At 34.6% G+C, this 24,474-nt stretch overlaps 4 protein-coding genes across 19 annotated transcripts in view; 1 reads left to right on the top strand and 3 right to left on the bottom strand.

Annotated features, from left to right (window-relative positions):
• The window catches only part of garnl3 (GTPase activating Rap/RanGAP domain like 3), a 114,270-nt gene extending 109,813 nt beyond the window's left edge, over positions 1–4,457 (top strand). For 7 of the 12 annotated variants that reach the window (XM_087252181.1, XM_087252180.1, XM_087252184.1 and 4 more), the window contains one exon: positions 534–4,457. In XM_087252181.1, coding sequence (XP_087108307.1) covers positions 534–684 — 151 coding nt within the window. In that variant the 3' untranslated portion in view covers positions 685–4,457. 12 annotated transcript variants of the gene reach the window in all.
• LOC137490134 (membrane-spanning 4-domains subfamily A member 4A-like) overlaps positions 1–5,080 on the bottom strand; it is a 171,384-nt gene extending 166,304 nt beyond the window's left edge. For both annotated transcript variants that reach the window (XM_087253651.1, XM_087253650.1), the window contains exons 1-2: positions 4,827–5,080; positions 740–890 (exon numbers count right to left, since the gene is read on the bottom strand). The gene's annotated coding sequence lies outside the window, so the exon portion shown is untranslated. The remainder of the gene's footprint in view (positions 1–739; positions 891–4,826) is intronic.
• The window catches only part of LOC141385840 (membrane-spanning 4-domains subfamily A member 4A-like), a 164,263-nt gene extending 159,183 nt beyond the window's left edge, over positions 1–5,080 (bottom strand). For all 4 annotated transcript variants that reach the window (XM_087253653.1, XM_087253652.1, XM_087253655.1 and 1 more), the window contains exons 1-2: positions 4,827–5,080; positions 740–890 (exon numbers count right to left, since the gene is read on the bottom strand). The gene's annotated coding sequence lies outside the window, so the exon portion shown is untranslated. The remainder of the gene's footprint in view (positions 1–739; positions 891–4,826) is intronic.
• Positions 5,081–9,133: 4,053 nt separating this feature from the next.
• Positions 9,134–23,660, bottom strand: ptges (prostaglandin E synthase). Its single transcript, NM_001014828.2, is given in 3 exon segments — positions 9,134–9,817; positions 23,097–23,179; positions 23,446–23,660. Coding segments are annotated over 3 exon segments (441 nt in total). The 5' UTR covers positions 23,554–23,660; the 3' UTR covers positions 9,134–9,567.
• Between the last annotated feature and the right edge of the window lie 814 nt (positions 23,661–24,474).

Below are 24,474 nucleotides of genomic sequence, written 5' to 3'. Positions count from 1 at the left end.
ATATATAAAAAAAAAGAAAACAAAATTCAAAAGGGTACTAATAATTCTGACTTCAACTGTACATTCCAAGTAACTAACTAAATAAAATTAAATTTCAATATGAAAAAATAAATATGTAAACATAAAACTATAAACAAAATCAATTCTTGTGTATATATTGAAACCAAGTGATCACTTTTTGGTGTAAATATTAAGCAACTGGCATAGGAGTCCTTCTCAAGCCACGGTCATTGCACTTTTTGACCCATAGACTTCCATTCATACGCCTGCCAAGTTTTGCAGTTCGCTGCATTGCAAATATCAAGCACATCACATGACTGCATAAGACCTTTCAAGGATCAAAACATGACAACACTGGACAGAAATTTCAAATATTGATCAATGGCTTGCTTTTTTAATGTCTATACTTTATGTGTATTTGATAGACTGTACAGGTATGTTGCTTATGTATTGTACATGCATAGCTTATGTCTGCATGATAGAAGCAAATCCAGCATGATGTGTACTGACTATAAGAAATTTTCTCCAATCAGAGTGGGCATGGAGTCTGTAGATGGAGAAACTGACATCCAGCAGCTCTGTCCATCTGGCTCAGAGGTGGAGGTGCGAGATGACAGTCCACCCACAGCCAACCCTTTCACCTTCTCCACATCGTTTGAGGATGATATTTTGGACCTTAAGTGATGACAATCACAGTCTGTGGATTAAAATGCGCCTCTCACCTTATTCATCTTCCTACCTTTTACTTTATATCACTCTTCTCATTGTGTTACGTCCTTCTCCCGCAGTCTGTCCACTCATCTGTGTGCAAATCAGTCCCCAGAGTTTACAGTGTGGCGATGTCAAAATTCACTCCTGGTGGATGGATGCATGTGTGTGTGCGTATGATCCTGTTTATTGGAAAGATAGAAATACAACTAATTATTAGCGACCATTTCAGAATTCTGCTTAGAGTAAAAACAAAACTGACCAAAAATGCTGAAAATGCCGAAGAATCTGAATTCTGTTTGATTTCGTTTCTATTATGGATTAGACACATTCTCCTTCCGCTTTAGGACAAATTTGTAGCTTTGTAGCAAACTTGTAGCCATATGAACAGAAATAGGACATTTAAACAATAAACTGGCTTTAAATGGTTTGAGCCAAGTTTTAAGGTCAAGGCAAAATATTACTTTTCTCTCCACGACCTGAATGTAAAATCGACGCTCGTTACATTTTTTAATTCCTTATTTTGTGTTTTTAAATGTTTTCTATGTTTGTGATTTGTACATTGTGTGATTATTTCAAAGTTGTAAAAAACTCTATATGCATCACGAACCAGGTGCACATGAACATACAAATGTAAACATACAAATATATATATAAATATATATACATACACCTTTCTAGTTCTACTGTATTATGAAGAAATAAAACTCACTTCTTGTGTATATCAATGTTACGGTGTAACCTGCCTTCACTCTCACCACGCTTTTTAACCCTGACATGCAAACTTTTGGCAGAAAGGCAGGAGTCTCCCACAAGTGCCATTTTCTACTGCACCCATCAACCAGTAGATCGCCCCCTATCAGACAGACCATGGATTGCATATGTCATGAGGCAGACGTCAACTAAATCCATTACAGAACATGTTTTGTTTTGTTTTTCACCGCATCTGCTGCTGTTTACTATGCGTACAGTATAAGCTTTAATCCATCAACATCCACATTCACGGGCACACATTCTTAAAGTGCTGTTGCTCCTTGAAAAGGGCTCTGGATCACCTGCATGCCTCCCCTCCATCCCACAACAAAATAAAAGGGATTTGATATATTAATGGTTTAGAATTAGAAAGCAGTATCTTCTCATAGATTTGGTACAAACTAACAGAATTCTTTAAGGTTTTAAGTCAGGGTCACTTAGATTAGATCTCTCACTCTAGATTACATAGCAAAAAACTCTTTATCAGTGTCTTTGTCTTGTTTTCTCATAGAACTTAAAATTAAGATAAATAAATTTGAGAAATTAATACTTTTTTGAAAACCTCATTAAACCTATTTTGCTTAAAGAAACACTGAAAGTTTCATGGAATATTAAAAGTAAACAGTTGAGTTTTAGCATTTTTTAATCCATTCAGCCGATCTCTGGGTTTGGCAGGAGCATTTTTAGCTTAGCTTATCATAGATCATTAAATCAGATTAGAGTTTAGCATCTCGCTTAAAAAAAAGTTTTGATAAATTTCTTATTTAATGGCAGATAAGGGCACATGCAGCACTGTTACTTACTGTAGTTATCTAGCTGGGGATTCTTTTCAGGTGCTGCATAATATTGAGCCAGCTGCAGCCATGCAACAGCAGCAAAGTTCCTTGATTATTACGCCAGAATGACTGTATAGTCATCCTCGCCATATCAGCCTAGATAATAGTGACTTTTATTACAATTTTAGTCTTAGTACATGATGTAAACACAGAGGAGTCAATCTTTAAATAGGAAAATTATCAAAACTCTACTGATTGTTTTGAGTGTGATGCTAATGGTTCCATCTGATTCAATGATCTGTGCTAAGCCAAGTTAAAAGTGCTCCCAGCAGACCCAAGTATATCTGTCTGCAGACTGCAAGACGGGGGCATAAGATGTAGGGGCGTAATTTGTGGTAAGTTAGAGGCGTAACTTGCAGTTATCGAGATCCCATAGAACCATGAAAGATGTCACAACGAGATGTTGTTGGCTAGATGGTGGACATACTTACCAGAGTACATTTTCAACAAATATTTTCGTGAGTTTTCTCCAAATATATCCACAACAAATTCCTTTGATATATTATAATATTAATTCATTTAGCAACTCCACTCAGTTATTTCTTCATTCGTTTTGTCATGACAATTAGCCTACTCGGGTCGCCCCCTGTGGTTGCAAACAACAGAATGACAAGCGTGTCAAGTATAAAAAGCTGCTGCATGCTAAAAACTGTGATGGTTGGGTTAAGGTTTAGGGAAGGTGTAGACGTTAATAATGATGATGGTTGGGTTTAGGGTTGTGGTAGGTCTAGATGGTTAGGTTTAGGTGTGGAGTGGGTGGTGGCTTTAATAACTATGTATGGTTGTTGCTAGATTAGATATGTTTGCGGCCGGAAGTAAATGAGAATTATTTCTATTATTTATTAAATTTCCCATTTATTGTATTTTATTAACGTCTACCCCCACCCCAACCCTAAACCCAACCGTCACAGTAAGGTAAAAACAGAAGTTGTATTGGGTCTTGGCTTTAATAACTATGTACGGTTGTTGCTAGATTGGATACATTTGCGGCCGGAAAAAAATACTAAATTACCCAATAAATTGTATTTTTTAATGCCTACTCCCACCCCAACCCTAAACCTAACCGTCACAGTACTGTAAAAATATTAATTATTGTTATACAGTGTCATGAAAAAATGCTGCTATATAAATGTGCATATTGCGCATATCCGATAGTTGACATGGCTCCATAACTTCATGTTACGCCTCTAACGTACTAAAAGTTACACCCCTAAGGCCCCTTGATGTTATGCCCCTGTCTTGCAGTCCGCAGACAGACCCTACTTAGCAGACCCGGAGATTGGCTGAATGGATTTAAAAATTGTACAATTGTACAAGTATTTCTTTTAAAAAAGAGTTCCTTTAAAACTATCTATTTACCTAATCTATAATATATACATTATTTCCCAAACATATAATTTCAGGAAAAAAAAAAAACAGATGTTATGCTAAAACAGTGTTTTTTACATGGAAAACAATACAAAACCTTTGGGGGTTAAAAACAGTTTGCAGTGTAAAATGAGAAGAAGAATATAGATGTTTACAGTTCAAACTCAGAGATGTTAAAAACTGTCATCAAAGTGACACCAGAACACAAGAGCCTCAGGAACAGCACAAGAGGAGGTGTAAGTATTAAAGCGCTTCGCTGATTGCATGTCGCTTCACGCTAAACCTTTCTTCATCTCAGTGTAACTCACTCAACACTAGTAGCAGTCTGGACTAAAAAGGGAAAACTTGGGAATATTTTTGTAAATTAAAAGTTTTCAATATTATTTATTTGCCATTTGTTTTTTGATGAGAATAGATGTGCAAGAGATTGATGGAATATATTTTTTCTGTTGGCATACTGTCTGTTGTTGTCTTCCCCATCCCTCTGTTTACTCTCCTGATTGTTTTTTGCAGTGGTTTTGTATCTATATCAATATTAACTGTTTAGACTGTTGCAGAAAGTCTGTGATATCAGAAATTAAACAAAAACAAATAAAAAAAACACCAAGTGTCTTAAAATATTGTATTGCCATTGTTTTTAACGCCAAGTACTACTTGTAAATGTTTGTGTTTCAGATGTGGCCTCAAAATCTACTACTACTATTATTATTATTATAGCATTTATTTGAAAGTGCTGTAGCCCACTGCTGTAGTTATTATTGTTGATATGAAATAAATATTTATGAAATTTGAGCATGCAGTTTGTGTTTTAACAAGTGTAAGTAGATTGGAGTAAATGTTTAAACATTTAGATGATGTACTTACACTTATCTGTCATTTCTGACTACATTATTGCATTGTATACCATGTTAAGTGTGATTTAAAAAAAAAAGAAAAAGAAACAGTCAATATTATGATATATAACATGAAATGTAATGCTAGTTACCTAGACCAATTTAGGCAACAATTGGTTTTCAGCTTAAAGGCTAAAAAAATCTGGTCAGGTAGAGATTATGACAAAACAAAAAGCTAACGAGAGTTAAAACTTGAACTTTTTCCGTTGCAAGACTGACAGACAACACTGAGATTTACAGATAACAGGGAACTACATATTACACTTACCTTTACCTCCAGCTTCAGTGAGAGATACTTGACATTAAATCCAATCGTAGAACTCTACACAACGTGCACGTGGTTGAACGAAGGGGAAAGCTGCACCTAGACTAACCATATTACAAAAATAACTTTAGGCTTGCTTAAACTACTTGATAAGATCGATTTCAAATCAGGTATTAATGGCGATAAGCTTCTCTGAAGTTTTGAATCGATTTAGTTTCTCAAAACCGCATGCTGATGACATCTGCTGGTAAAACGGTGCAAACACAACAAAAACTCGGGCCTAAACACCAATGGCGCCTAAACAGTCAGCTGTTTCATCAAAGCAAGCACAATCTTTAAATTCAATTAACTCACCTTCATATTTTGTTAGGGCTTTGTTTGTTCTATGAACATATAAGCAGGCCAAAACTTAACTAATTAGTTTTCCTTTTAATTATACAAAATCTCCTTATATCATTATCAGAGTTCAGCTTAAGTATTACTTTTAACCACAGTATTACTTTGAAACTTAATTAGTCATTAAGCTACTACTAAAATGCATCTATCAACCATAAATATTGTAGCCTATAAAGGTGATCTTTAAAGGGGTGGTCCACAGTGTATTTTAAGTCTTTGTTGTGTTTATATGATGGGCATGCTTCATTTGTAGAAAATCAAGTTATTTTTTTTCATATATCTTATATACAGATTATATACAGCTACTCAGCTAACCTGAAAATGACAGTCATATTTCCTAGTTCCTTCAAGAGGCCTGTCCTCAAGAGGCTCTGATTGGTCAGTTAACATAATGTGCTGTGATTCACGGATCGTCTCCACATCACGTCCCTACAAGCACGGGCTTTTGCGCTGTGTAAACAGTAGCTGTTTGTACCTTGAGACAGAAAATGAAGAGCACATACATTCAAAACATAGGGTAAGTAATATAAAATGTTCAATATTTTTTGCAATTTCATTAGTTGAGATGTAGAACGCAGGGAAAGCGGCTGCATAGAGACACTGCATGTGCTGCTGAAGATTGTGAGTGTTTACAGAGGTTTGACTCATAAATATAAATTTGTAGCTAGATTGTTAGCGGTGCCAAACAGCATTTCCTGTTGTTTATGTCCTCACTACAACATACTCTAAATGCTAGAAACTATGCATGAAATAGATCAATTTTAACATATGAAAATACAGATTGTGGCTGACGATCTACAGCTTCTGCTATTATGGTTGGAGCTGCTCCTTCTTTAAGGAGATTTTAGCTGAATCGGGCACTGAATTGGGAGAGATTTTGGAAGATGTCCTTTGTCAAATGCTAGCTATGTATTTTTTTATAATTTTCAGGAGCATAATTAAAATTAAACTGTAAGCACTTCTTTTTTTTTTGTGTCGTGTCCTTTGGAAGCCCCAAAACAAAGGAAGCTTTCTCTACTAACAGCCTCTGGCCATGACCCTTCATTGCGTGTGGTATTCCTGTGATAATTGCGTCTGAAATGTTTGCGATCTTACTATCCTGAATGTATTTTTTGTAGTCCAAAGAAAACAAAGCTAACTCTGTAAAGAGATTCAGAGATGTTATTTGTTGACACAGCTACATTACACATCAACTAAAGTTTAAAATATGATATCATAGAGGACCACCCCTTTAAAGTGTGCTGCCTTAGGGCTGGGTTACTTACCATATCAACACAATATGGGGAAAACTGTGCCAAAATTCATATTCAAATATTTCAACATTTTATTTATATTTTTTTAAGTTTAAAGTGTTTCTTAAAATGACACAAATACACTATTTTAATCCCCATTAGTTACTAACCAGTTTTAAATTCCAGATGGGAAACGTAACATTTAAACCAGAACTTACTCATCAAAACTCTTGTATTCTATGACAGTAGCGAGATTTATTTTACAAATGTCTGAATGTGTTTCTTATGTTAGCTTGCACCCTATATTTGCTTGTGTTTTTCCTTTCATTCATTCTTTCTTTGACAAGCAAAGGCATGTTTCAGATGACTAGGTTTACATTCAGGCTCAAACACCCACACTCTCTAGCAAGATCTCCTCTGCTGCCCTCTGACATTTTTCCTGCCTTGCTTCTGCAATTAGTAGCAATTCTCTTTTCTCAATTAAGATTGAGCTGAACAATTGTGGCAGTGCTGAAGTCTGATTTTTTTAACATTAACATTCCTTTCTCATAAAGTTTTTTAAACCCGTCTATCTTTTCCTGTCAGTCTTTTTCCTGCCCTCGTTGAGCATAAATCAACAAAGGGGTCTGCTGTGTTATAATTGCCACAAAACTTGGCAGCAATTCATCCGCCTCTCTTGATTTCTTTCTCTCTCTTTGTCTATGTTTCTTGATCAGCTCTCATTTACAGTGTGTATTCAGCCCACTGCCCCTCATTTCCTGAAGCTGACAAAAGAAATCACACAGCAATGCAAAAAAAACGTTTAACATTCCTTTATTATAAAAAACTATAAACTGCACAAATTATAAAAAATACTATAAAAATAAGTTATACTTTAAAAACAGAAAATATACAATGATACTATAGAAAAAGTGCTGTCATTAAAATCAAAACATTAACTAAAGTTCCACAAACACACAGCTTTGCTATTTTCATGCAGTGTTCTTGAGGTCAAGGCAAGCACCCAACTATCCTCGAAATGCTGTAAGCTCAAAACCCACTGGACAAAGAGGAAGGACAGTGTTTATGCAATACCATTTGTTTAACACTACAATAAATGTGAAAGGCCTGGGCTCTCGAGGGCTTATAGTCTAATAACAGAGGAATTTTTACAAGCATGGAAAGTTATTGCGGAGCAGGCTCTGCACTGACCTCAGCAGAGACTACCAGTGCAAACTTTGCAGTACAAAAGTGAAAAGATGTTGGACACTGAAAGTCCATGCTATTCTGGTTAAACACCATACTGAATTTACCAGAGATGAAAATGAGTTTATGAGGGATAAAATGAGGGTGAGATCTCATTAGGAAGGATAGGTTCAATTGTTTAGTTATTGTAGTTCATTTTGGATATGCGTAAACTCTGCCATATTTACTTTGAGGAGCATGGAACAAAACAAGTGAAGCGGGAACACTGAAAAAAAGGGGTCCAACTTGGAACTAACTGGTGCAGTTTTACTTAGTTTACTCAGGGATAGTTAAGGGATAGTTCACTCAAAATAAAAATCCCCTCAACATTTATCACCTGGTTTTAAACATTTATGGGTTTCTTTCTTCTGATGAACACAAAACAATACTGTTTTAAGAATGCTGGTTACTGGAAAACATCAACTTCCATAGTAAGAAAAAAAATTACTATGGAAGTCAATAGCTGCCAGCTAGCAGCATTCTTTAAAATATCAGCTTTTTGTATGTTTAGTAGAAGAAAGAAACTCTAATAGGATTAAAACACGTGAAGGGTGTATAAATGAACTTTTAATATGATTGAAATATTGATCAAAACATCTAAACAACCCCAAAACAGGACATTAAGGGCCCTATCAAACACCTAGCATGCATGACATGTTTGGCGCGATTTGTTGCTATTGTCAGACCAGCACACCCCAAAGTTTACTGTTTTGCACCATGTTGTTTAAATAGCAAATCCATTTGCACCACTTTGTGGATTCATGGGTGTTCTGGTCTATAAAGAAGGTGTGTTAAGGTGCATTGTTGGCACGTTGCTATTTTGAGAAACTAAAATGAACTGCACAATTGACCAACTGAAGGCTGGTCTAAAGTCCAACGCAGAGCACGTTATCTGTGCACCTTAAACACTTACACATTGCTTAATACAAACAGGATGTACAGCAATATCCAAATACCTTAATGAATGAAAAATACTTAAAGGATTAAAATTGTTACAAAAATTATTATTTTCTACAGGGATATAAAAACCATCACCTCCAAGCCTTCTTCATGTCGGAGGGCTATTATCAGTTTATTCTTGACAATTTGCATTTGTATAATGTTATTATTACTTGCAGTATTATTGATTATCTGCTTTTTTATATTTGTTTTATTAAAAACAAGCTTGGATTTATCCACCTGTTTTGGAGCATATGGGGAATAAGAATAGGACGCGTGTTTGGATATACCTCAGTTTTTTTACCACATTTCATTATTATTGTTCATTTATTCGTTTGTTGGAAATTAGAACTGAATTTAGAAATAGTTTTGAAATAAATCTTTACGTTTAACACAAGAAATTAAATATGTAGGCTAATGGATGTCTTCAGTGCAGTCCTTATATAACCTAAATATACATTTAATTCATCTACGTTTGATTTTAAGTGAACCAGCTCTAAATGTATCTTCTTTTTTTTTTGGACCACACAAACCATATTAACTGAGCTGTAAGTGGGAAAGCATCCTATTACAGTCTAAACAATGGCACTAGCAGTATAAATGCTCAAGACCACGCCATTTTCAAAACTCACTACTTTCAGGTTTTGTCTGTATCATCAAATACATAAATATAAGTACACGCCAACCTAATTAAGGGAAAAAATCATGTAAAAATACCTTCATTTGAATAGTAAAACAAGATGGCAATACGCAAAACAAACTGTAGTGTCCAGTACATAAATGAGGGCAATGACTGCAGCAGTTTCAGAGGAGGGCTATTGTCAGTCATAAACAATCAAGTCTAATCTCAAAGTTAAATGTGAATTCTATTACTGTTGAGATGCTGTAAGTCCACCAAAGCAGCAGTCAAGATCACAGTCTTCACCAGTCTCAGAGCTGAATATATGACTGGGTCATGCGAATGAGGCCACTTCCATGAGTATCTGTATGGCCATTGAAATGCAAGGCACCTGAGCGATGACATAGGCCAATGAACGTGTCGGTGCTTTTAGTGCCAGCAGATATGCAACGCTGTGAAGAACTCGACCCAGGAAGAAGATGAGGAAATGAAGTTGTGCTGCTGCATATGATGGGCTTGTCATGGAGTAGACCGCTCCAAGAAATAAAAAGGGCAAAATGTTCTCCATGTCATTCTGCTGTGCTCTGGAAAAAAACAGTACACAATTAATGTAGTAAAACAACAAATAAAGAGTTTTTCAAACAGTGTATTTGTGTAGAGTTGTTGCTGTGTACAGGTATTGATGATCAAGATATTAAAAAAAAAGAAGTAACAAATCAATATAGTTATCATGTAAAATAATATTATGTTGTAGTAATATACCCGCATTATCGATAAGCATAACTTACAAAGAATAGAGTAGGCATATGATTATATGACAGAAAATCCAGCGCTGGTGCAATTACTGATACATGAAATTAGTTTCATTCATACTCAACGCAGGAAGGGGCTCTCACGCACAAAGAAGTAATAAAGCATCATAGATGTTTACATTAGATGTCATCTACGCTATTGTTGTCTATGGACCCTTTTCACAAGCCTGTTATGACGTGTTTAATGGTCATCATAATCTTAAATCGGCGTCAAGGTGGCGCAGTAGGTAGTGCTGTCGCCTCACAGCAAGAAGGTCGCTGGTTCGAGCCTCGGCTGGGTCAGTTGGCGTCTTTGTATGAAGTTTGCATGTTCTCCCTGCGTTCGCATGGGTTTCCTCCGGGTGCTCTGGTTTCCCCCACAATCCAAAGACATGCGGTACAGGTGAATTGGATAGGCTAAACTGTCCGTAGTGTATGAGTGTGAATGAGTGTGTATGGATGTTTCTCAGAGATGGGTTGCAGCTGGAAGGGCATCTGCTGCGTAAAACAAGTGCTGGATAAGTTGACGGTTCATTCTGCTGTGGCGCCCCCAGATTTATAAAGGAACTAAGTCGAAAAGAAAATGAATGAATGAATAATCTTAAATCCCTAAAAGTTTTTATTGTTTCGATTTTTTTAAAATGAAGTCTAGCACAAGTTTTTTCCTTTTTCTGAAAGTCTCAATAACATGATGGAGGAGTTTTTTTTCTTTTATTATTTCAGCAAATAGGATTGGAAAAAAAATACATACATATATTACTACTCTCTTATTTATTGCGCAGTAAGTTTACCCAACCATGACGGGTACTGAGAAACCCGTAAATTTGAAAAGGGTCTATTGAAAGGAATTGGTCAATAGATACACCATTTTGGTACAGTGAAGCACTACTTTGAAATGAATGTGAGCTCAAGGTGCAGTGGAGGACTGGCCATCTGGAGCCATAGATTTATATACATATATACTGCACATATATCTATGATCGGGAGTTTTCCCAGTATAAATGGTATATAACATCTGTAATATTTAATAATTTAGGATGGAAAGTATGCACATTGAAGCGCAGGCACTGTTATGTTATCATATGGGCCAGCCTGCCGGTGTCCTACTCACATCTGGAGCTTCTCCAAATAGGAAGTTTGGCCAGAAGAATACTGGTCATGCCCAACAGAGCCTAGTTTCTCTCTAGGTTATTTTTTCCCTTCACTTCATCAATAGGTGAAGTTTTTTTTTCTCGCCACTGGCTTGCTTGGATTTGAAATTGTGGAGCTGCACTTAGGTGGATTTGCTTTGCAGTGTTTGGACTTTCAGCAATGAAATTTAAACCACACTTAACTAAACTAAACTGAATTCCAACTCTGAAATCTGAACTTTGCTAGAACTATGTTAAGCTGCTTTGACACAATTTATATTGTGAAAAGCGCTGTATAAATAAACATGAAAAGAATAGAATAGAATTGAATTGAATTATCAGGCACCCTTATAAGTGCTAAAACTAGCCTCTTCACTTAGTCGACAATAATACAACAAAACAAAACGTTTCTGGCATCAGCATGTTTTTGTTAAATTTCATTTTCATTATTTGCTGATTTTATTTAACAAACCTATAATTCAAAAAAGCAATAAACCAAAAATTTGGTGCAAGTTTGCCAAAGTAGTGCTACTTAGCCTTATTGTTCAGTGAAGTAAGGGCCTACTCACACTATGCCATCCAAACCATGCCAGGCCCGTTTCTCAGATCGTTTGAGAATTAATTATTCTATATATATATAGTATTCTATATATATATATATATATATATATATATATATATATATATATATATATATATATATATATATATATATATATATATATATATGTATATATATATATATAGTAGCAAGTAACTATAAACCGGCAAGCGTACCTGCCCCGAACAATAACTAACTCAGAGAAAAGACAAATGAAACTTGCGTCTTAATTTATTCACAGACACAACCTATCGGCTAGAAACGGTAATACACATCTCCATATCTATCAGAACAATGACATATATGAAAATACCACACACTGTAAATGCGAATAGTATTCCTTACTATCAAAATTCTAGTGTGTTTACTTAATTTTAAGCTAATTGTTGAGTTTACTAGAAATGCATTAGTGTTGCTGACATAGTAAGGTATAAAGTTCCCATAACTAATGTAATTTGAGTAAAATTGCTTATAAGGGCTAAGCCATGCTGGTACGCATGCGTACTGGGTGGTGATTTCCCATCCCCCATCCCGAGGCACAACCAACCGCCACCCAGCACTGCCATTGAAGGACAGGATTTCATATTGAGAAGATGTACTGCTGTAAATCAAGGTAAACTTTTCGTTTTAATTACTACTTAGATTTTATTTGTATAGTATCAGTAATCTGTTTATTTCCTGCACTTTGTGAAATTGTTTGCTGTTTTGTGAACTAATTAATAGCCCATGATGTTGTGACTAAACGTTTTGACCACTGCACGTTATTTGCAATACTGTCTACTTTACTAGATAAGCTATTTTTAGCTGCTTAGTCCTTTTTAATAACTATTAATAATTTGTAAAGTTAGTAGTAATTTGTAAAGTGGGCGTTATGCTCTAAAAGAGCGGGCCGCGCCATTTTAAATGATGCACTGAGAGAGCAAGAGCGCGCGCAATGATCTGTTCAAATAGATGTAAAGTTAACACATAGCTGTAGGTCTACATTTTTAAAAAAGAAAACGAAACCTATTTATCCGCATTACAAATACAGTAACGTTAGTTATCGCTGAACTTTAGTGGCGCTTGTTGTGACGAAAATATGCGTGTTTTTTTTTTTAAGATTTACTTTTATGAGATCACCTGCAGGAAGCAGGTGAGGAGATCAGCTGTGATTCGGTCCGGCGTCAGCGAGCGGCTCATGACCAGACCAGTCGTTTTTTTCTCCATGATCGCCGGGGCAGCAGCAGTTTTAACCCGCCGAGGCTTTTAGAACATTATAAAGCAGTTTCAGCTCAAAATGGACCCGTGAGTGTCGTAGGTAATTTAGGATTTCGATGCGATTACGATTCGTGTCACTGTATGAGGCAGATACATATTTACACATGATGCTAAAGTGCGCTTATGCTAACAATCCCTATGAAACTTAAAGTTAAACTTATGAAAATGCGAGAGATATTTAATTAACTCATTTATTTGTTTTATATGCTATTTGTCTTTTCTTTATGCCGTTTTGAAGGTTTATTCCAGTGTTGCCGTTACGTTATTGAGTGTTTTGTATTGCTGTAATGACAAATAAATCTGACCAGACGCGACTGAATATGTGTGATGGATAACGTTAATGATGAAGTGATATAACTCGTACAACCAAGCACAGAAACATCCCTTTGTTTGCTCAATATCACACAAAGGCATCAACAAGCCTTTGTTATAAGCAAACTTTCTGTAAAGAAACAGGCTTTGCCAAACCTGTTAGTTTGCATTTTTAAAGAAGGTTTCACTAATTTTTAACAATTTAGGGCAAATAAATTTGAACAATTACAAGGTTGTTTAAAATGTAGCACACCATTAGAGTATTGTGAGTGGCATATTTGGTTTGTAATATCATTATACCCTTTATTTATTTTTTATTTCAGACTACCAGTTTGTGAGCTGATATGCAGTGGAAATGTAAGTTTTGCACTTACACATCAAAGAAAACTTTTTGAACAATACCGCACAAGCCATAGAACATATTCATGAATTGTTCTATTAACGTTACCTTGTCTCCATACTGAGTGTCAGGGTAATTTTAAATCGTTTAATGCATTAAAAGTACATTTAACAAAATTCTCAGCAAAGAACTGCATGATCAAGAATAGTCCGAATATTTTGTCCATTTGAATAATCATCTGAGGACTAGTTAGAAATAGGGTTGTTGTGTTGTGATACCATTAATTTATGTTACAATACTATACCAGCTGAAGTATGGTGATACCAAGTAGTATTGCAATACTGTAATTCATAACTTAAATCCATGAAATAAAGAAAAATGTCAGAAATAATATATTGTATATGTTATTATAGGCCTACTTGAATTTAAATAATTCCCTTATTGTTGAAAAAAGTATTTGCACATCTCTTCACCTAAAATGTATTCATTCCAGCAAAAAAAATACATTAAAATAAAGATACATAAAGAAAAGAGCATTTTTCCAACAAACCTAGGCTATATGAAATGGTCAAAAATTGTTTCCTGTTGCTATTTTGGGTTTTTCATCTATCATACTTTTTTCACACTTATTATCGGATAAGAATCCAAAGTAATTCAAAATTTCACTTTATGAGTCATTCTTTTTAATAGATTGTCACGGTTGTTGTAGCTATTATATCATATTGACAGGAACAGAAATAAACGAATTCCGATTCAAAGTGAACCATCACAAAATATGCAATAGGCTACTATAAAAGGCGCAAATTCTACAGTTTTACAACCTTAGAGGGCTCCATAGACTATTAAAATACAATGATGTATTGTTGCTGAATCGTGTAAGTATTTTAGTGACTTTTTCACATGCAGCATTATGTATTGTAGGCAGACTGTTAATGACAATACTACCGTTTACAAACTACAGTGGCACCGCCAGTATCTTGGAGCCATAGTATCACGATACTACCATAGTACCGGTAAGCCGTGCAACCCTAGTCAGAAAGTTCAGTGTCCTTTTAAAGACATCAATTGAGACAAATATTTATTCCACTTTTAATGCGCATAAAAGTAAGGCACACCAGCAACAATGCCATGAGTATATTTAATCGGGGGTTGTGTTTATTACTGTTTGGTGACAAGTATAGCTCATGCTTTTGATGACAGGCGCCGGGAGTATTTGGCAGCTTTTATTATTCAAGAACATTTAACTATGTCATGTTAAAGTGTAACATCTGTTGCTAAATGGCATTGCATTGTATCATTGCATGTGTTTCTGATTTCTGTTTTTTGTTTTAGAATTTCGCTTAGCCATGTCAGTAACACTTTACGTTTTTGTGCACAACAGTGACATCCAGAAGGAAGTCATAGAGGAAACACCAGCTGATGCAAGTGCTGCAGAAGGTTTGTTTTCTTTTCAAAACTTTTGTGAATTTGTGTTTTTGAATGTTATTAATGACTAATAATGTTTTGATTGGATCTTTGCAGAATTCAATCGAATATCAGGAAGAAATGTGAGATCCAAGTTCTACGCTGCATTGGACACACACTGCTCGTTTGATTGAAATAAAAAATAAAAAAAACAGGAGAAAATTGCAGAAGAAAACTAGAAGAAATTTTTAACATGTTAATTCAAAGGTATTTTTGTGACATCATCTTTGAATCATAATTTGCATTTGATTGCAATAAATTGCATTTGATGTTTTCATTGGGCTATAATGCATGTCTACCTGTCTTTACTTTTTCAAGGTCATCTGGCAGCAGTTCTCTGGGGTCTTTCAGTCCTTTAGAGGGATGAGTCTAAAGAAATTTTCAGGATGTGTTTTGTAAGTAGTATTATTGTTTCTGCTTTCTTAGACTGGAAATGAAGCAGTCATTCCAGTTTACTTCACTTATTAATAAAAATTTTCAATTTTATAAAAATAAAACAAATGCATTTAATGTAAGTATTTGAAAGTAAGAGGGATGTTATATTATGGCCTTTGGAGCAAGAGCATTGCTATGTTGCAAATACAGCAGCTTGTGCCGTCACAGGGTCAGTTAGCTTCATAGGCCAGTGAAGTAATGAATGCATTTCTTTAATTTTTAAACACACTTGTTTTGAAAAGGAGGAAGATTAGCTTGAAAAAAAATCTTAATAAGTGTAATACCTATGTAATATGTTGAGAGAAATATAATTTCAGTTGAAAGTACCTGCTGGATTAAGATGTAAAAAGAAAGTGTTAAAAGCCACAAAGTCAAAGATGCTCCGTATTATAACCAACCCTGTGAAGTCACCTGCTGTGGGATTGTAGATGGCTTCACCCTTGTTCTAAAAGCCATACTAAAACATCAATTTTCTTATTAAAAAAAAGTTATTAATACATTTTTAAAAAGTGTGCTAAATAATGCAAACTTGACTCACTGCTTTAATCTAGCAAAACCAAATGCATTCATGAATCGGTTCCCAATTTATTAAGTTTTCCCTACAAAATATTTATATTGATTATGTAGCACCAATTGGTCTCTCACACATTTGCATTTAATTTCTTGAAAATGTTTTAAAAGTACTTTTACTGCAGTTTGTTTTATTACATTACAGTGTTTCTTTAATTAAAAAAAATTATTGTTCCTTTAGAATAGTATCATGTTCAAGATACTGGAATTTAGTACCAATCTCTGCTGCAATTTTAAGCAGCAAATTTCCTGCTAACATTTTAAGCACTTTTGAGCACATTTTTAAACAGCACTGTTTTGCCATTCTGTTCACATGCTTAACAGAAATGACACTCAACAATGCTCAAATGTTAGCAGGAAATGGATGTTTTTAAAATTACTATATGGATTGGTAATAAATTCCACTATCATGACAAGCCTAGTAGAAGCAGTACAGGCAAATCCATCGTGTTGGTCTACATTGAAGAAGGAGCACCAAGCAAGGCATTCTTATAAGAAGCATTTGAATGTAAAATGTACTATAAACACAAATAGTCATGCTAATAAGCAACTAGTTAATAGGGTAATTGGTTCCTACTAAAGTGTTACTAAGTTAAGCACAAGGAATTGTATTTTTTTTCACCTCTGCTTTTGGTCTTCTGGCCACTACAGGCTTTATTAGTGCTATTTAGAATATCAAACTTTACTTTTTTTTTTTTCTCTATTCATAGGATGTAATTGTAGAGTCGGACTTCAGTGCAGAAGATGTTGGCCTGCTGACTGTCGTGTGTGAAGATGTCTAAAGAACCTCATTATGGATGCAATGTGGGCCTTTATACTGGAAGGAAAAGTGGTTATGGACTTTGCCACATGCAGTATGTCTCTTTTTTTGCTTTGATTTACACACTGAATTCGGACTACCCAAAGACTTTGAGCAATGCATTTGAATTTGTTCAACGTGTGTTGCTTTTGCTGGGAGGGAAACGTAATGTGTTTTATTCGGCGAGTGCCTATATACTGCTGTGCTTTATGTTTAAAGGTTCAGGTATAATGCCATGTTTAATTACAAAGTGTTGCTTTTTAACATGTTGCTGTTTGCAGTGTTACATTTAGGACTGCAGCATTTTGGTGTTTAAAACACTTTTTTTTTTTTTTTTACCAAAAAAGTGTATTGTGATTTATAGGGTTGTCAAAAGTATTGAGTTTGGTACCAATCGGTACTGAAATAAAAAAAAAAAGTCCATCCATTTCCCACTAACATTGCAAGAACTGATTGGCCATTGTGTTCACATGCTCAGTAGATATGACTGATTGGCTTTGAAGGTCATTATTTTTACCACACTTCACCACTGTTCACCAGGTGCAAAGATACAAAGACACTGGATAACTTCAAAGCACTGTCGATCAGTCGATTCATCACCAGATAGCTTATATGTTAGCTTCTAAACAAATCAGCTATCGACATGGCTTTGAAACACTTCAGTGTCTGTGTAACTTTGTTTGGACTCAGTGAAAAATGGTAAACCTATGACAGTCACAGCCAATCACAGTCATTTCTGTTGAGCATGTGAACACAGTGGCCAATCAATGGTGTTTAAGAACGAGCTCAGTAGCACTCAAATGCTGGTGGAAAATGGATATTTTTAATATTTCAGTATTGATTGATACCAAACTCAATACTTTTGACCACACTAATGTGATATTTTCTGTAGGAAAATCTAAACTACACAGTCTAACAAATTAGCTTTAAAGCTTAATATCTGTTCCTCTGTGAGTGTCTATATGCTGCCATGTTTAAGGTGCTGGTGCAATGGCATGTTTAATTACACTAATTCAAGTATCTTTTTTCCAAGTGTCAAGTATTTAAAGTTTTTTTGATAGATTTTCAAACCTTTTCGAAAACTTGTGTTTTAGGGTTGAACATGTTTATTATATTTTTTGTCTGTATTGCTGTTTGCAGTATATTACAGCACTTTACAACAGGTTTTTACAAAACTGTATTGTGTACAAGTGTATTGTGATACTAAAATATCACAAGTGTATTGTGAAATTCTGCTAATTTTGTCAAATAAAATGTTTACATTTAAGACCTGTATAATGTCATTACTCGTAGGTTGAACTACATATTTTATGTTCAGTTTAATTGAAGAAAATGTGGAAACCGATTGCACGTAGTTTCTTTAGTTGACATTACTTAAAATGGTGGATTAAAACAATGTTGAGACTACTAGCATTCAAGATGTTAACTGAACATGGTAGAACAGTATTAGTTAAATAGAGTTATTAAAGTAATCTTACTATAAAACCCAAAGTAAGATTACTAAATAATAACAAGTATGTTAACTAGAATTTTCTATTAAACTTACTTAATTTTTAACAGTTAGTTTACTTTATAAGTTTTAGTTTTCTTACTTCAAGGCAATAATTAAACTTAACTTAAGATTTCCTTGTAAGTTTATATTGCAAAAATAAGGCAATCGGTTTCCAAACTTTTTTTAAGTAAACTGAACATGTTAGAATTTACAGTGCATAAATGAGCCCCAAAACACCCTCAGACCCCACAGGGTTAAACTTACTTGGCAAATATACATACCTAACGTGATATTTATTCCTCAAATACTCTGAAACATAATAACATCTATCACTAATAATATACATATTATAAACAATAGTGATACATACTGGTAAGTCCTACACATATGTTGTTCTTCTCATAGCAGCTGAAAACATGAATAGGACCTGGATTCGGTAGTGTATAGCAAACAAACTGTTTCCATAATTTAAGGAGCGTTAACAGTTCAAAGACGTTATGCATGGTATGGCGATGCATAACATGACCATGCTTGTTTTTTTCATAGCTGACGATGAGTAAGTTCATTTTGAGTTTTAGCCATCACTCATGCCCACATTGTAAGGATTACTCACTTATTTCTAGGTAAAAATGCTTGATTTAATATACTTTTCCTTTCAGGCAATTTGAAGCTTCCAGGCTGAGGAAATACGTATGGAAAACTGCTTTCATTTTCAGGCCTCAGGAGCTGAGGAATGTGTACTCAACATCTGGCTTTGATCCGGACTTCAGCTGTAAACTCTCGGGCTCTGTCTAAATGGCAGCATGCCTGAACAGTAAACGTTGCCAACATCGCATCTTGAAATGTAAAGTTACTTTCACTCTGAATTACAGTGCATCAAGACAGTGGCTGTCCTGTCAACTGATCACAGCAATAGGAAGTTATAGTACATCCTGTACTAAATGAATCATATGTTGACATTCATTCCCACATTGTATGGTCACATTTCCCATTTATATCCAAGTAGTATTTTAACATCATTGTGAAATCCTTCATTACACAGCTTCTGCTTCAACACAGACTTTCCACTTCCTCCTGCTGAATTCACTTTTGAAGGTGCAGTAACTTTCACATATTTGGTAATCAACATTTTTCCCAAATCTCAAAATGTTCCGGTGTTAGATCCTACTTTAAAATCAGAATCCACCATTTTCAAAGATTATATAATAGCTGACACGTACATGTTTTTTAACCAACCCTTTCATTTTTTCAATGAATGAACAATATCACACAAGTAGTGATACGACTGTATATCAGCACTGCAGTGATTCAGCCACATGTATTAGAGTCATATCACACTGCTAGTACAGTTCAATGTCACAAGTGTGTAAATAAAAACAAATTACCATTAAGTGTCTAAAAAACTGTTTTGTGTGAGGAACTTCCACCGATTTATATCTTAAATGATCAATTAATACAAACTCTCCTGCTAATCAAAAAGTATAGAGCTAATAACAAAGGGGATTCTTTTTTACTGCATAATGTAGAGTACTGTAATGCAACAGCGATAACGAATTCAGTCTTTCACATGGATGTGGTCTGTTGAGGTTTAAAGCACAACATAAAATCAATAAATCAAGCTTCAAACATCTAACACCTCAATACGAAATACTTCCATTTTTAAACTCAAACCTCCAACACAAATGTCAAATAGGTGCTATTTAAAGTTTAAAACTAAACTAACCAAACTATAGTAAGATTATTCCTCTTTTATCACACTCAGAGATGTGCAGTATTTGTGATAAAAGTATTTTAAATATGTATTTTAAATACAAAATAGCATTTTGTAAATTGTTTTTGATAGGTTTGATAAAAATGGCTTATTATTTTGTATTAAAATACTTTAGTTTCCTGTGTTCTTGTATTTTTAAAATACTGTAAAATACTTTGTAAGAAATCTAAATTAATCTACATCATATATAAATGATGTACTGTGCATCAAATGAATTACTGACTCTTCCATTTAAAGAAGAATTGAAAAGAATCAATAATTTAAAATAATAGTAGTTTTGGATGGATTGCGGGTGCCAGATGTTTGTTGTTAAAACAAACAACATAAAAATAAGTCCTACAGTCGCGATTCCTACATTACTTCTTCGGCTGTTTCAAATGCCAATAGCTGATCAATAGGTCCACTGTATAGTTAATGAAAAGGAAAGAGCTTTAAGATGTCACAACATATGAAAGACAAATATTTAATGATCAAAAACTCCAAGTTTTTCCATTGATATTGAAGAGATCAATAGCCAAAACAAATTACAAAAAACAAGATTTCTGAAAAATTCTGTAAACAAAAATTAATTAACTGTTTATTTAACACCCATTTAAAATTGTACAGTAATTATCCCAATTTTACTGGCCACATTTGCTATCAAACATTGTTTACCTCACTAAGTCAATTTAATGGTGAAGGAATTGATCAAATAGGTCTAATTGATGGAAGATTTGCAAAGAAATGTCATGCTCCTTGGTAAAAGTATTTTGTGGTAGTTTTAAAATTCAAAATAAAGTATTTTATTTTGACACATTTGTGGCTGCTGTATTTTATTTTTATTCACCTAAAATAAAGATATTTAGTATTTTATTTTAAAATAAATTTCAATGTATTTTTGCCCAACCCTGATCACACTAGCAGTAGGAATAAACACGGTAGGTGGAACTATACAAAAGTTGTAAAGCTCTCAGCCAACCAGATTCGAGAACCAAAAAACACTTTTGTACACTTAAAAAATAACCTTTTCTGCTTGTTCAAACTACTTACTTAAAATGAGTTGATATTTATTTCAAATAAACAACACAATAATTAAGCTTTTCTGTGACAACTTAACTGTTTTATGTTCAATCAACTTAATATATATACAAAAAACGATTAAGTTAACTTCTTAATTGATTTGTGTTGGGACAACATAAAGGAATTGTGTGGAACCCAGCATTTTTACACAGTAAAAACTGCTGGGTTCCACACAATTCCTTCATGCTGTTCCAACACTAATCGATTACAAATTAAAGAGCACTGAACATAAAACCATTAATTTGTCCCCCCCAAAAAAGAGTTTTGTTGATTTAGCTCATTCTACATAAGTTGTTTGAAAAAGCATTAAATATAATTTTTTGAGTGTGATATAAATTATAATAATTAATAATAATTATGGTTTTAAATGAAAAATAATTAGAGATGATGATGTTGAAAATTATTGTAACTGACAGCAAAAAGTGTTTGAAAGACTTGTATATTTATATGTATTTCATAAATTTCTCAGAAAACCAAGAATGATGTGCCCACCTGCCACTAAAACCATTTTTGTTAATTCATCAAAACAAAGCTTTTGTTCCTAGCAGGAATTTTCAAACACCTTCTTCCTGGTTCTGTCATTTGTTAGCCACAGGGCTGTAGTGAAATACCTTTGTGAATGCATAGCAATTATGGCCAAGTAGCGGTCTTGTTGGAACTTGCTCTTCATAGTCTACCATATCTTATTTTACCAATCTGGCAACCACATGCAACCCCTCACATCAAGATCACCAAATACCTTGCAATATTCACTGGCAGAAAACAAGACTTTTAGATGCCAAGAAATAAGCAGAGTGATTTCAGTGATTGCAGCCTACTGAAATAACATCTTTATCATTTGCAGAATGAGCAGGAGTGGGCCTCAAAGAACCGGCTGTTTCCTAAAGATAAGTAAAACTGAAAAAAAGAATAACCCAGCAGCTTAAAGATGTTTCCTACATGCAGCGAAGTCTATTATCCAGTGTTAGTATAGTTACTGAGAAAAGTCTACTATGGAAACATACGCAAGCCCATAGGAAAGGTGAAAATATAAAGACTACAAAGCTATCTTATACCTGCACTTCAGTGTGGAAAAAGCTTGATGTTTTCTATTCACATTATGCCATACAAACATGTAGTCCTTTTCTGGGAAAACAAAGTAACCAAAGGAAATCTGACAGACATCCTGCAGATTTTCTAACTGAATAGGCCCAGTGGGAGCATGACTAAAGAACCCAACAGACACGCAATGTTTTCACAGACAACAAAGGCAAATTTTGCAAAATCTCTCCTATATGGAAAACTGAATGCATGCATGCAGAATAAATGCATTGCATTGATTTTTATTTCAAATAAACTGCTTCTTAATTTCACAGAAAAAATTAAGGAGATCATGTTTTTAGTTATAATTTAATTTCACAAAAATTTGGAATGAGCACAGAGTATAACAAATTTGTTACATTTAAATAAAAGAATGTATGAGTTAACAGCATAAACATAACAGTGTAATCTGCATAACAAAGGTTAGAAGAAATATTGGTACTTTAGTCAAACACATCCTTTTCAAAATGTAGGCTAAACTACAATTATAAATTTACAGCAAACTTTATATTTGTACAATGCCCAATTTTTGGTTTCAGTCTACTTGAATTATGCAGTTACATACATTCTAATTTCTGTTGTATTATTTAATAGCCTGTGTAGTTAAATTTCGACTGCTAATGTTACAGACATGTATTCCTTCGTGTATTAACTGGGACAACTGTTGCCCACTTTCTTGTCACTTTCATACTAAGACATGCGGGAAAGTCAATGGAATATACAAAAGCACACAGACATGTAATCGTAGTTTTGTGCTCTTACCTCCTACAGCGCTCCACATATGGATCCGTGCGGCAGAACTGCACACCTCCGTGTCTCTCGGCGTCCTCTGGGTTAGCAAACGCCTAATACACAAATATCAAATACATATATCAGAACTCATTCTATTTCTGACCGAAGGTCTTTATTCATTCCAGAAGCTGTTGCAGTATGCAGACTAAGCGTGTTCCATCTAAAATAAACACGTGTTTTCGCTCGACGCAGCACAGAAATGTTTGGATTAAACGCGACTGTTTTGCAGTGATTCTGTCGCGTCGCCAGCGTTGTGTTTCGCGCAGTATTAAGAAACCCGTTTTCAAAGTATGAACAAATGGTTCCAAAGTAAGCCTACCTTTTTCCGAAGTCTCACTTGGCCCGTGATGATGGCAATAATGTACATCTTCAAGATTAAAAGCGTGCTGTAGAAGATGAAGCACAACTGTATGTCGCTCCCGAGCATCTTGAGCCTCTATCTCTCTGTGTAAACTTTGTAGCATAGTCGTGTTTGGAGGTTTTATATGGGAAGCCAGTTCGTTAAGCCCTCCCATTCCTCATTATACTTGGCACAAAAAAAAAAAACTTTCACTGATGTGCAAACTTGTTTTGTCCTCCCTCACTGCTAGCCTGCTGTCCGTTTATGAGAGAATGAGACACCATAAAACTGAAAACACTATACGTTCATTTTCAGTTATTTTTTATTAATTTTTTTCAGTTATTTTAGTTTTCAAATATTTTAGTTTTTTAATTTTTAGCCATCTAAAGGAATCAACCATTAAAATGGTTGCTGGACAATGGTGGCTGCATATTTCTAGTGTAAATTGTTTAAAGTAATTGTGGAAGAAAAAATATTGTACAACAGAACAAATCATAAGGTTTATTCCATGTTTCCGTTTGGGAAACCACATGAAAAACTGGACATTCATTTTATATTACACTTTTTAACCCAAAGGTTGGAGTTTGTCCATATTTAACTCAACATAAACCAAACAACCCAGCAATTCTTTGGAGTGGAAATATTTTTTAAACTTTAAAAAACTTTTTCCTGGTTCACCAACAGAGAATGCTCTGAAAACAAAAATTGTTAATTCAATCACAACTAGTCTATGTGTAACAGAGAATATGAAACACTCTTTAGTGGTGCTGTAATTAAGTTAATTGCTCTCGACTGCATTCGCCTGCAGCTAAAGATTTTGATGAATGTGCTGTCCTGATTGACTCGGGTGGAGCTGGTGGACAGGGGGTGTCAATGCAATTTAGTTGACCACCCTAGCCCCCAGGTTTATTAATTGTCCTGCCTTTGGATAATTACTCTTTATGTTAGTTAGTTTTAACCGTTTCTGTTGAAACTGAAAATGCAAACACTTTCAGTGTTCAACTTGGA

The sequence above is a fragment of the Danio rerio genome, chromosome 5 (genome assembly GCF_052040795.2).
Source record: "Danio rerio strain M-AB ecotype USA chromosome 5, GRCz13ab, whole genome shotgun sequence".
Lineage (NCBI taxonomy): Eukaryota > Metazoa > Chordata > Actinopteri > Cypriniformes > Danionidae > Danio > Danio rerio.
This window is presented reverse-complemented; position numbering and strand designations above follow the sequence as displayed.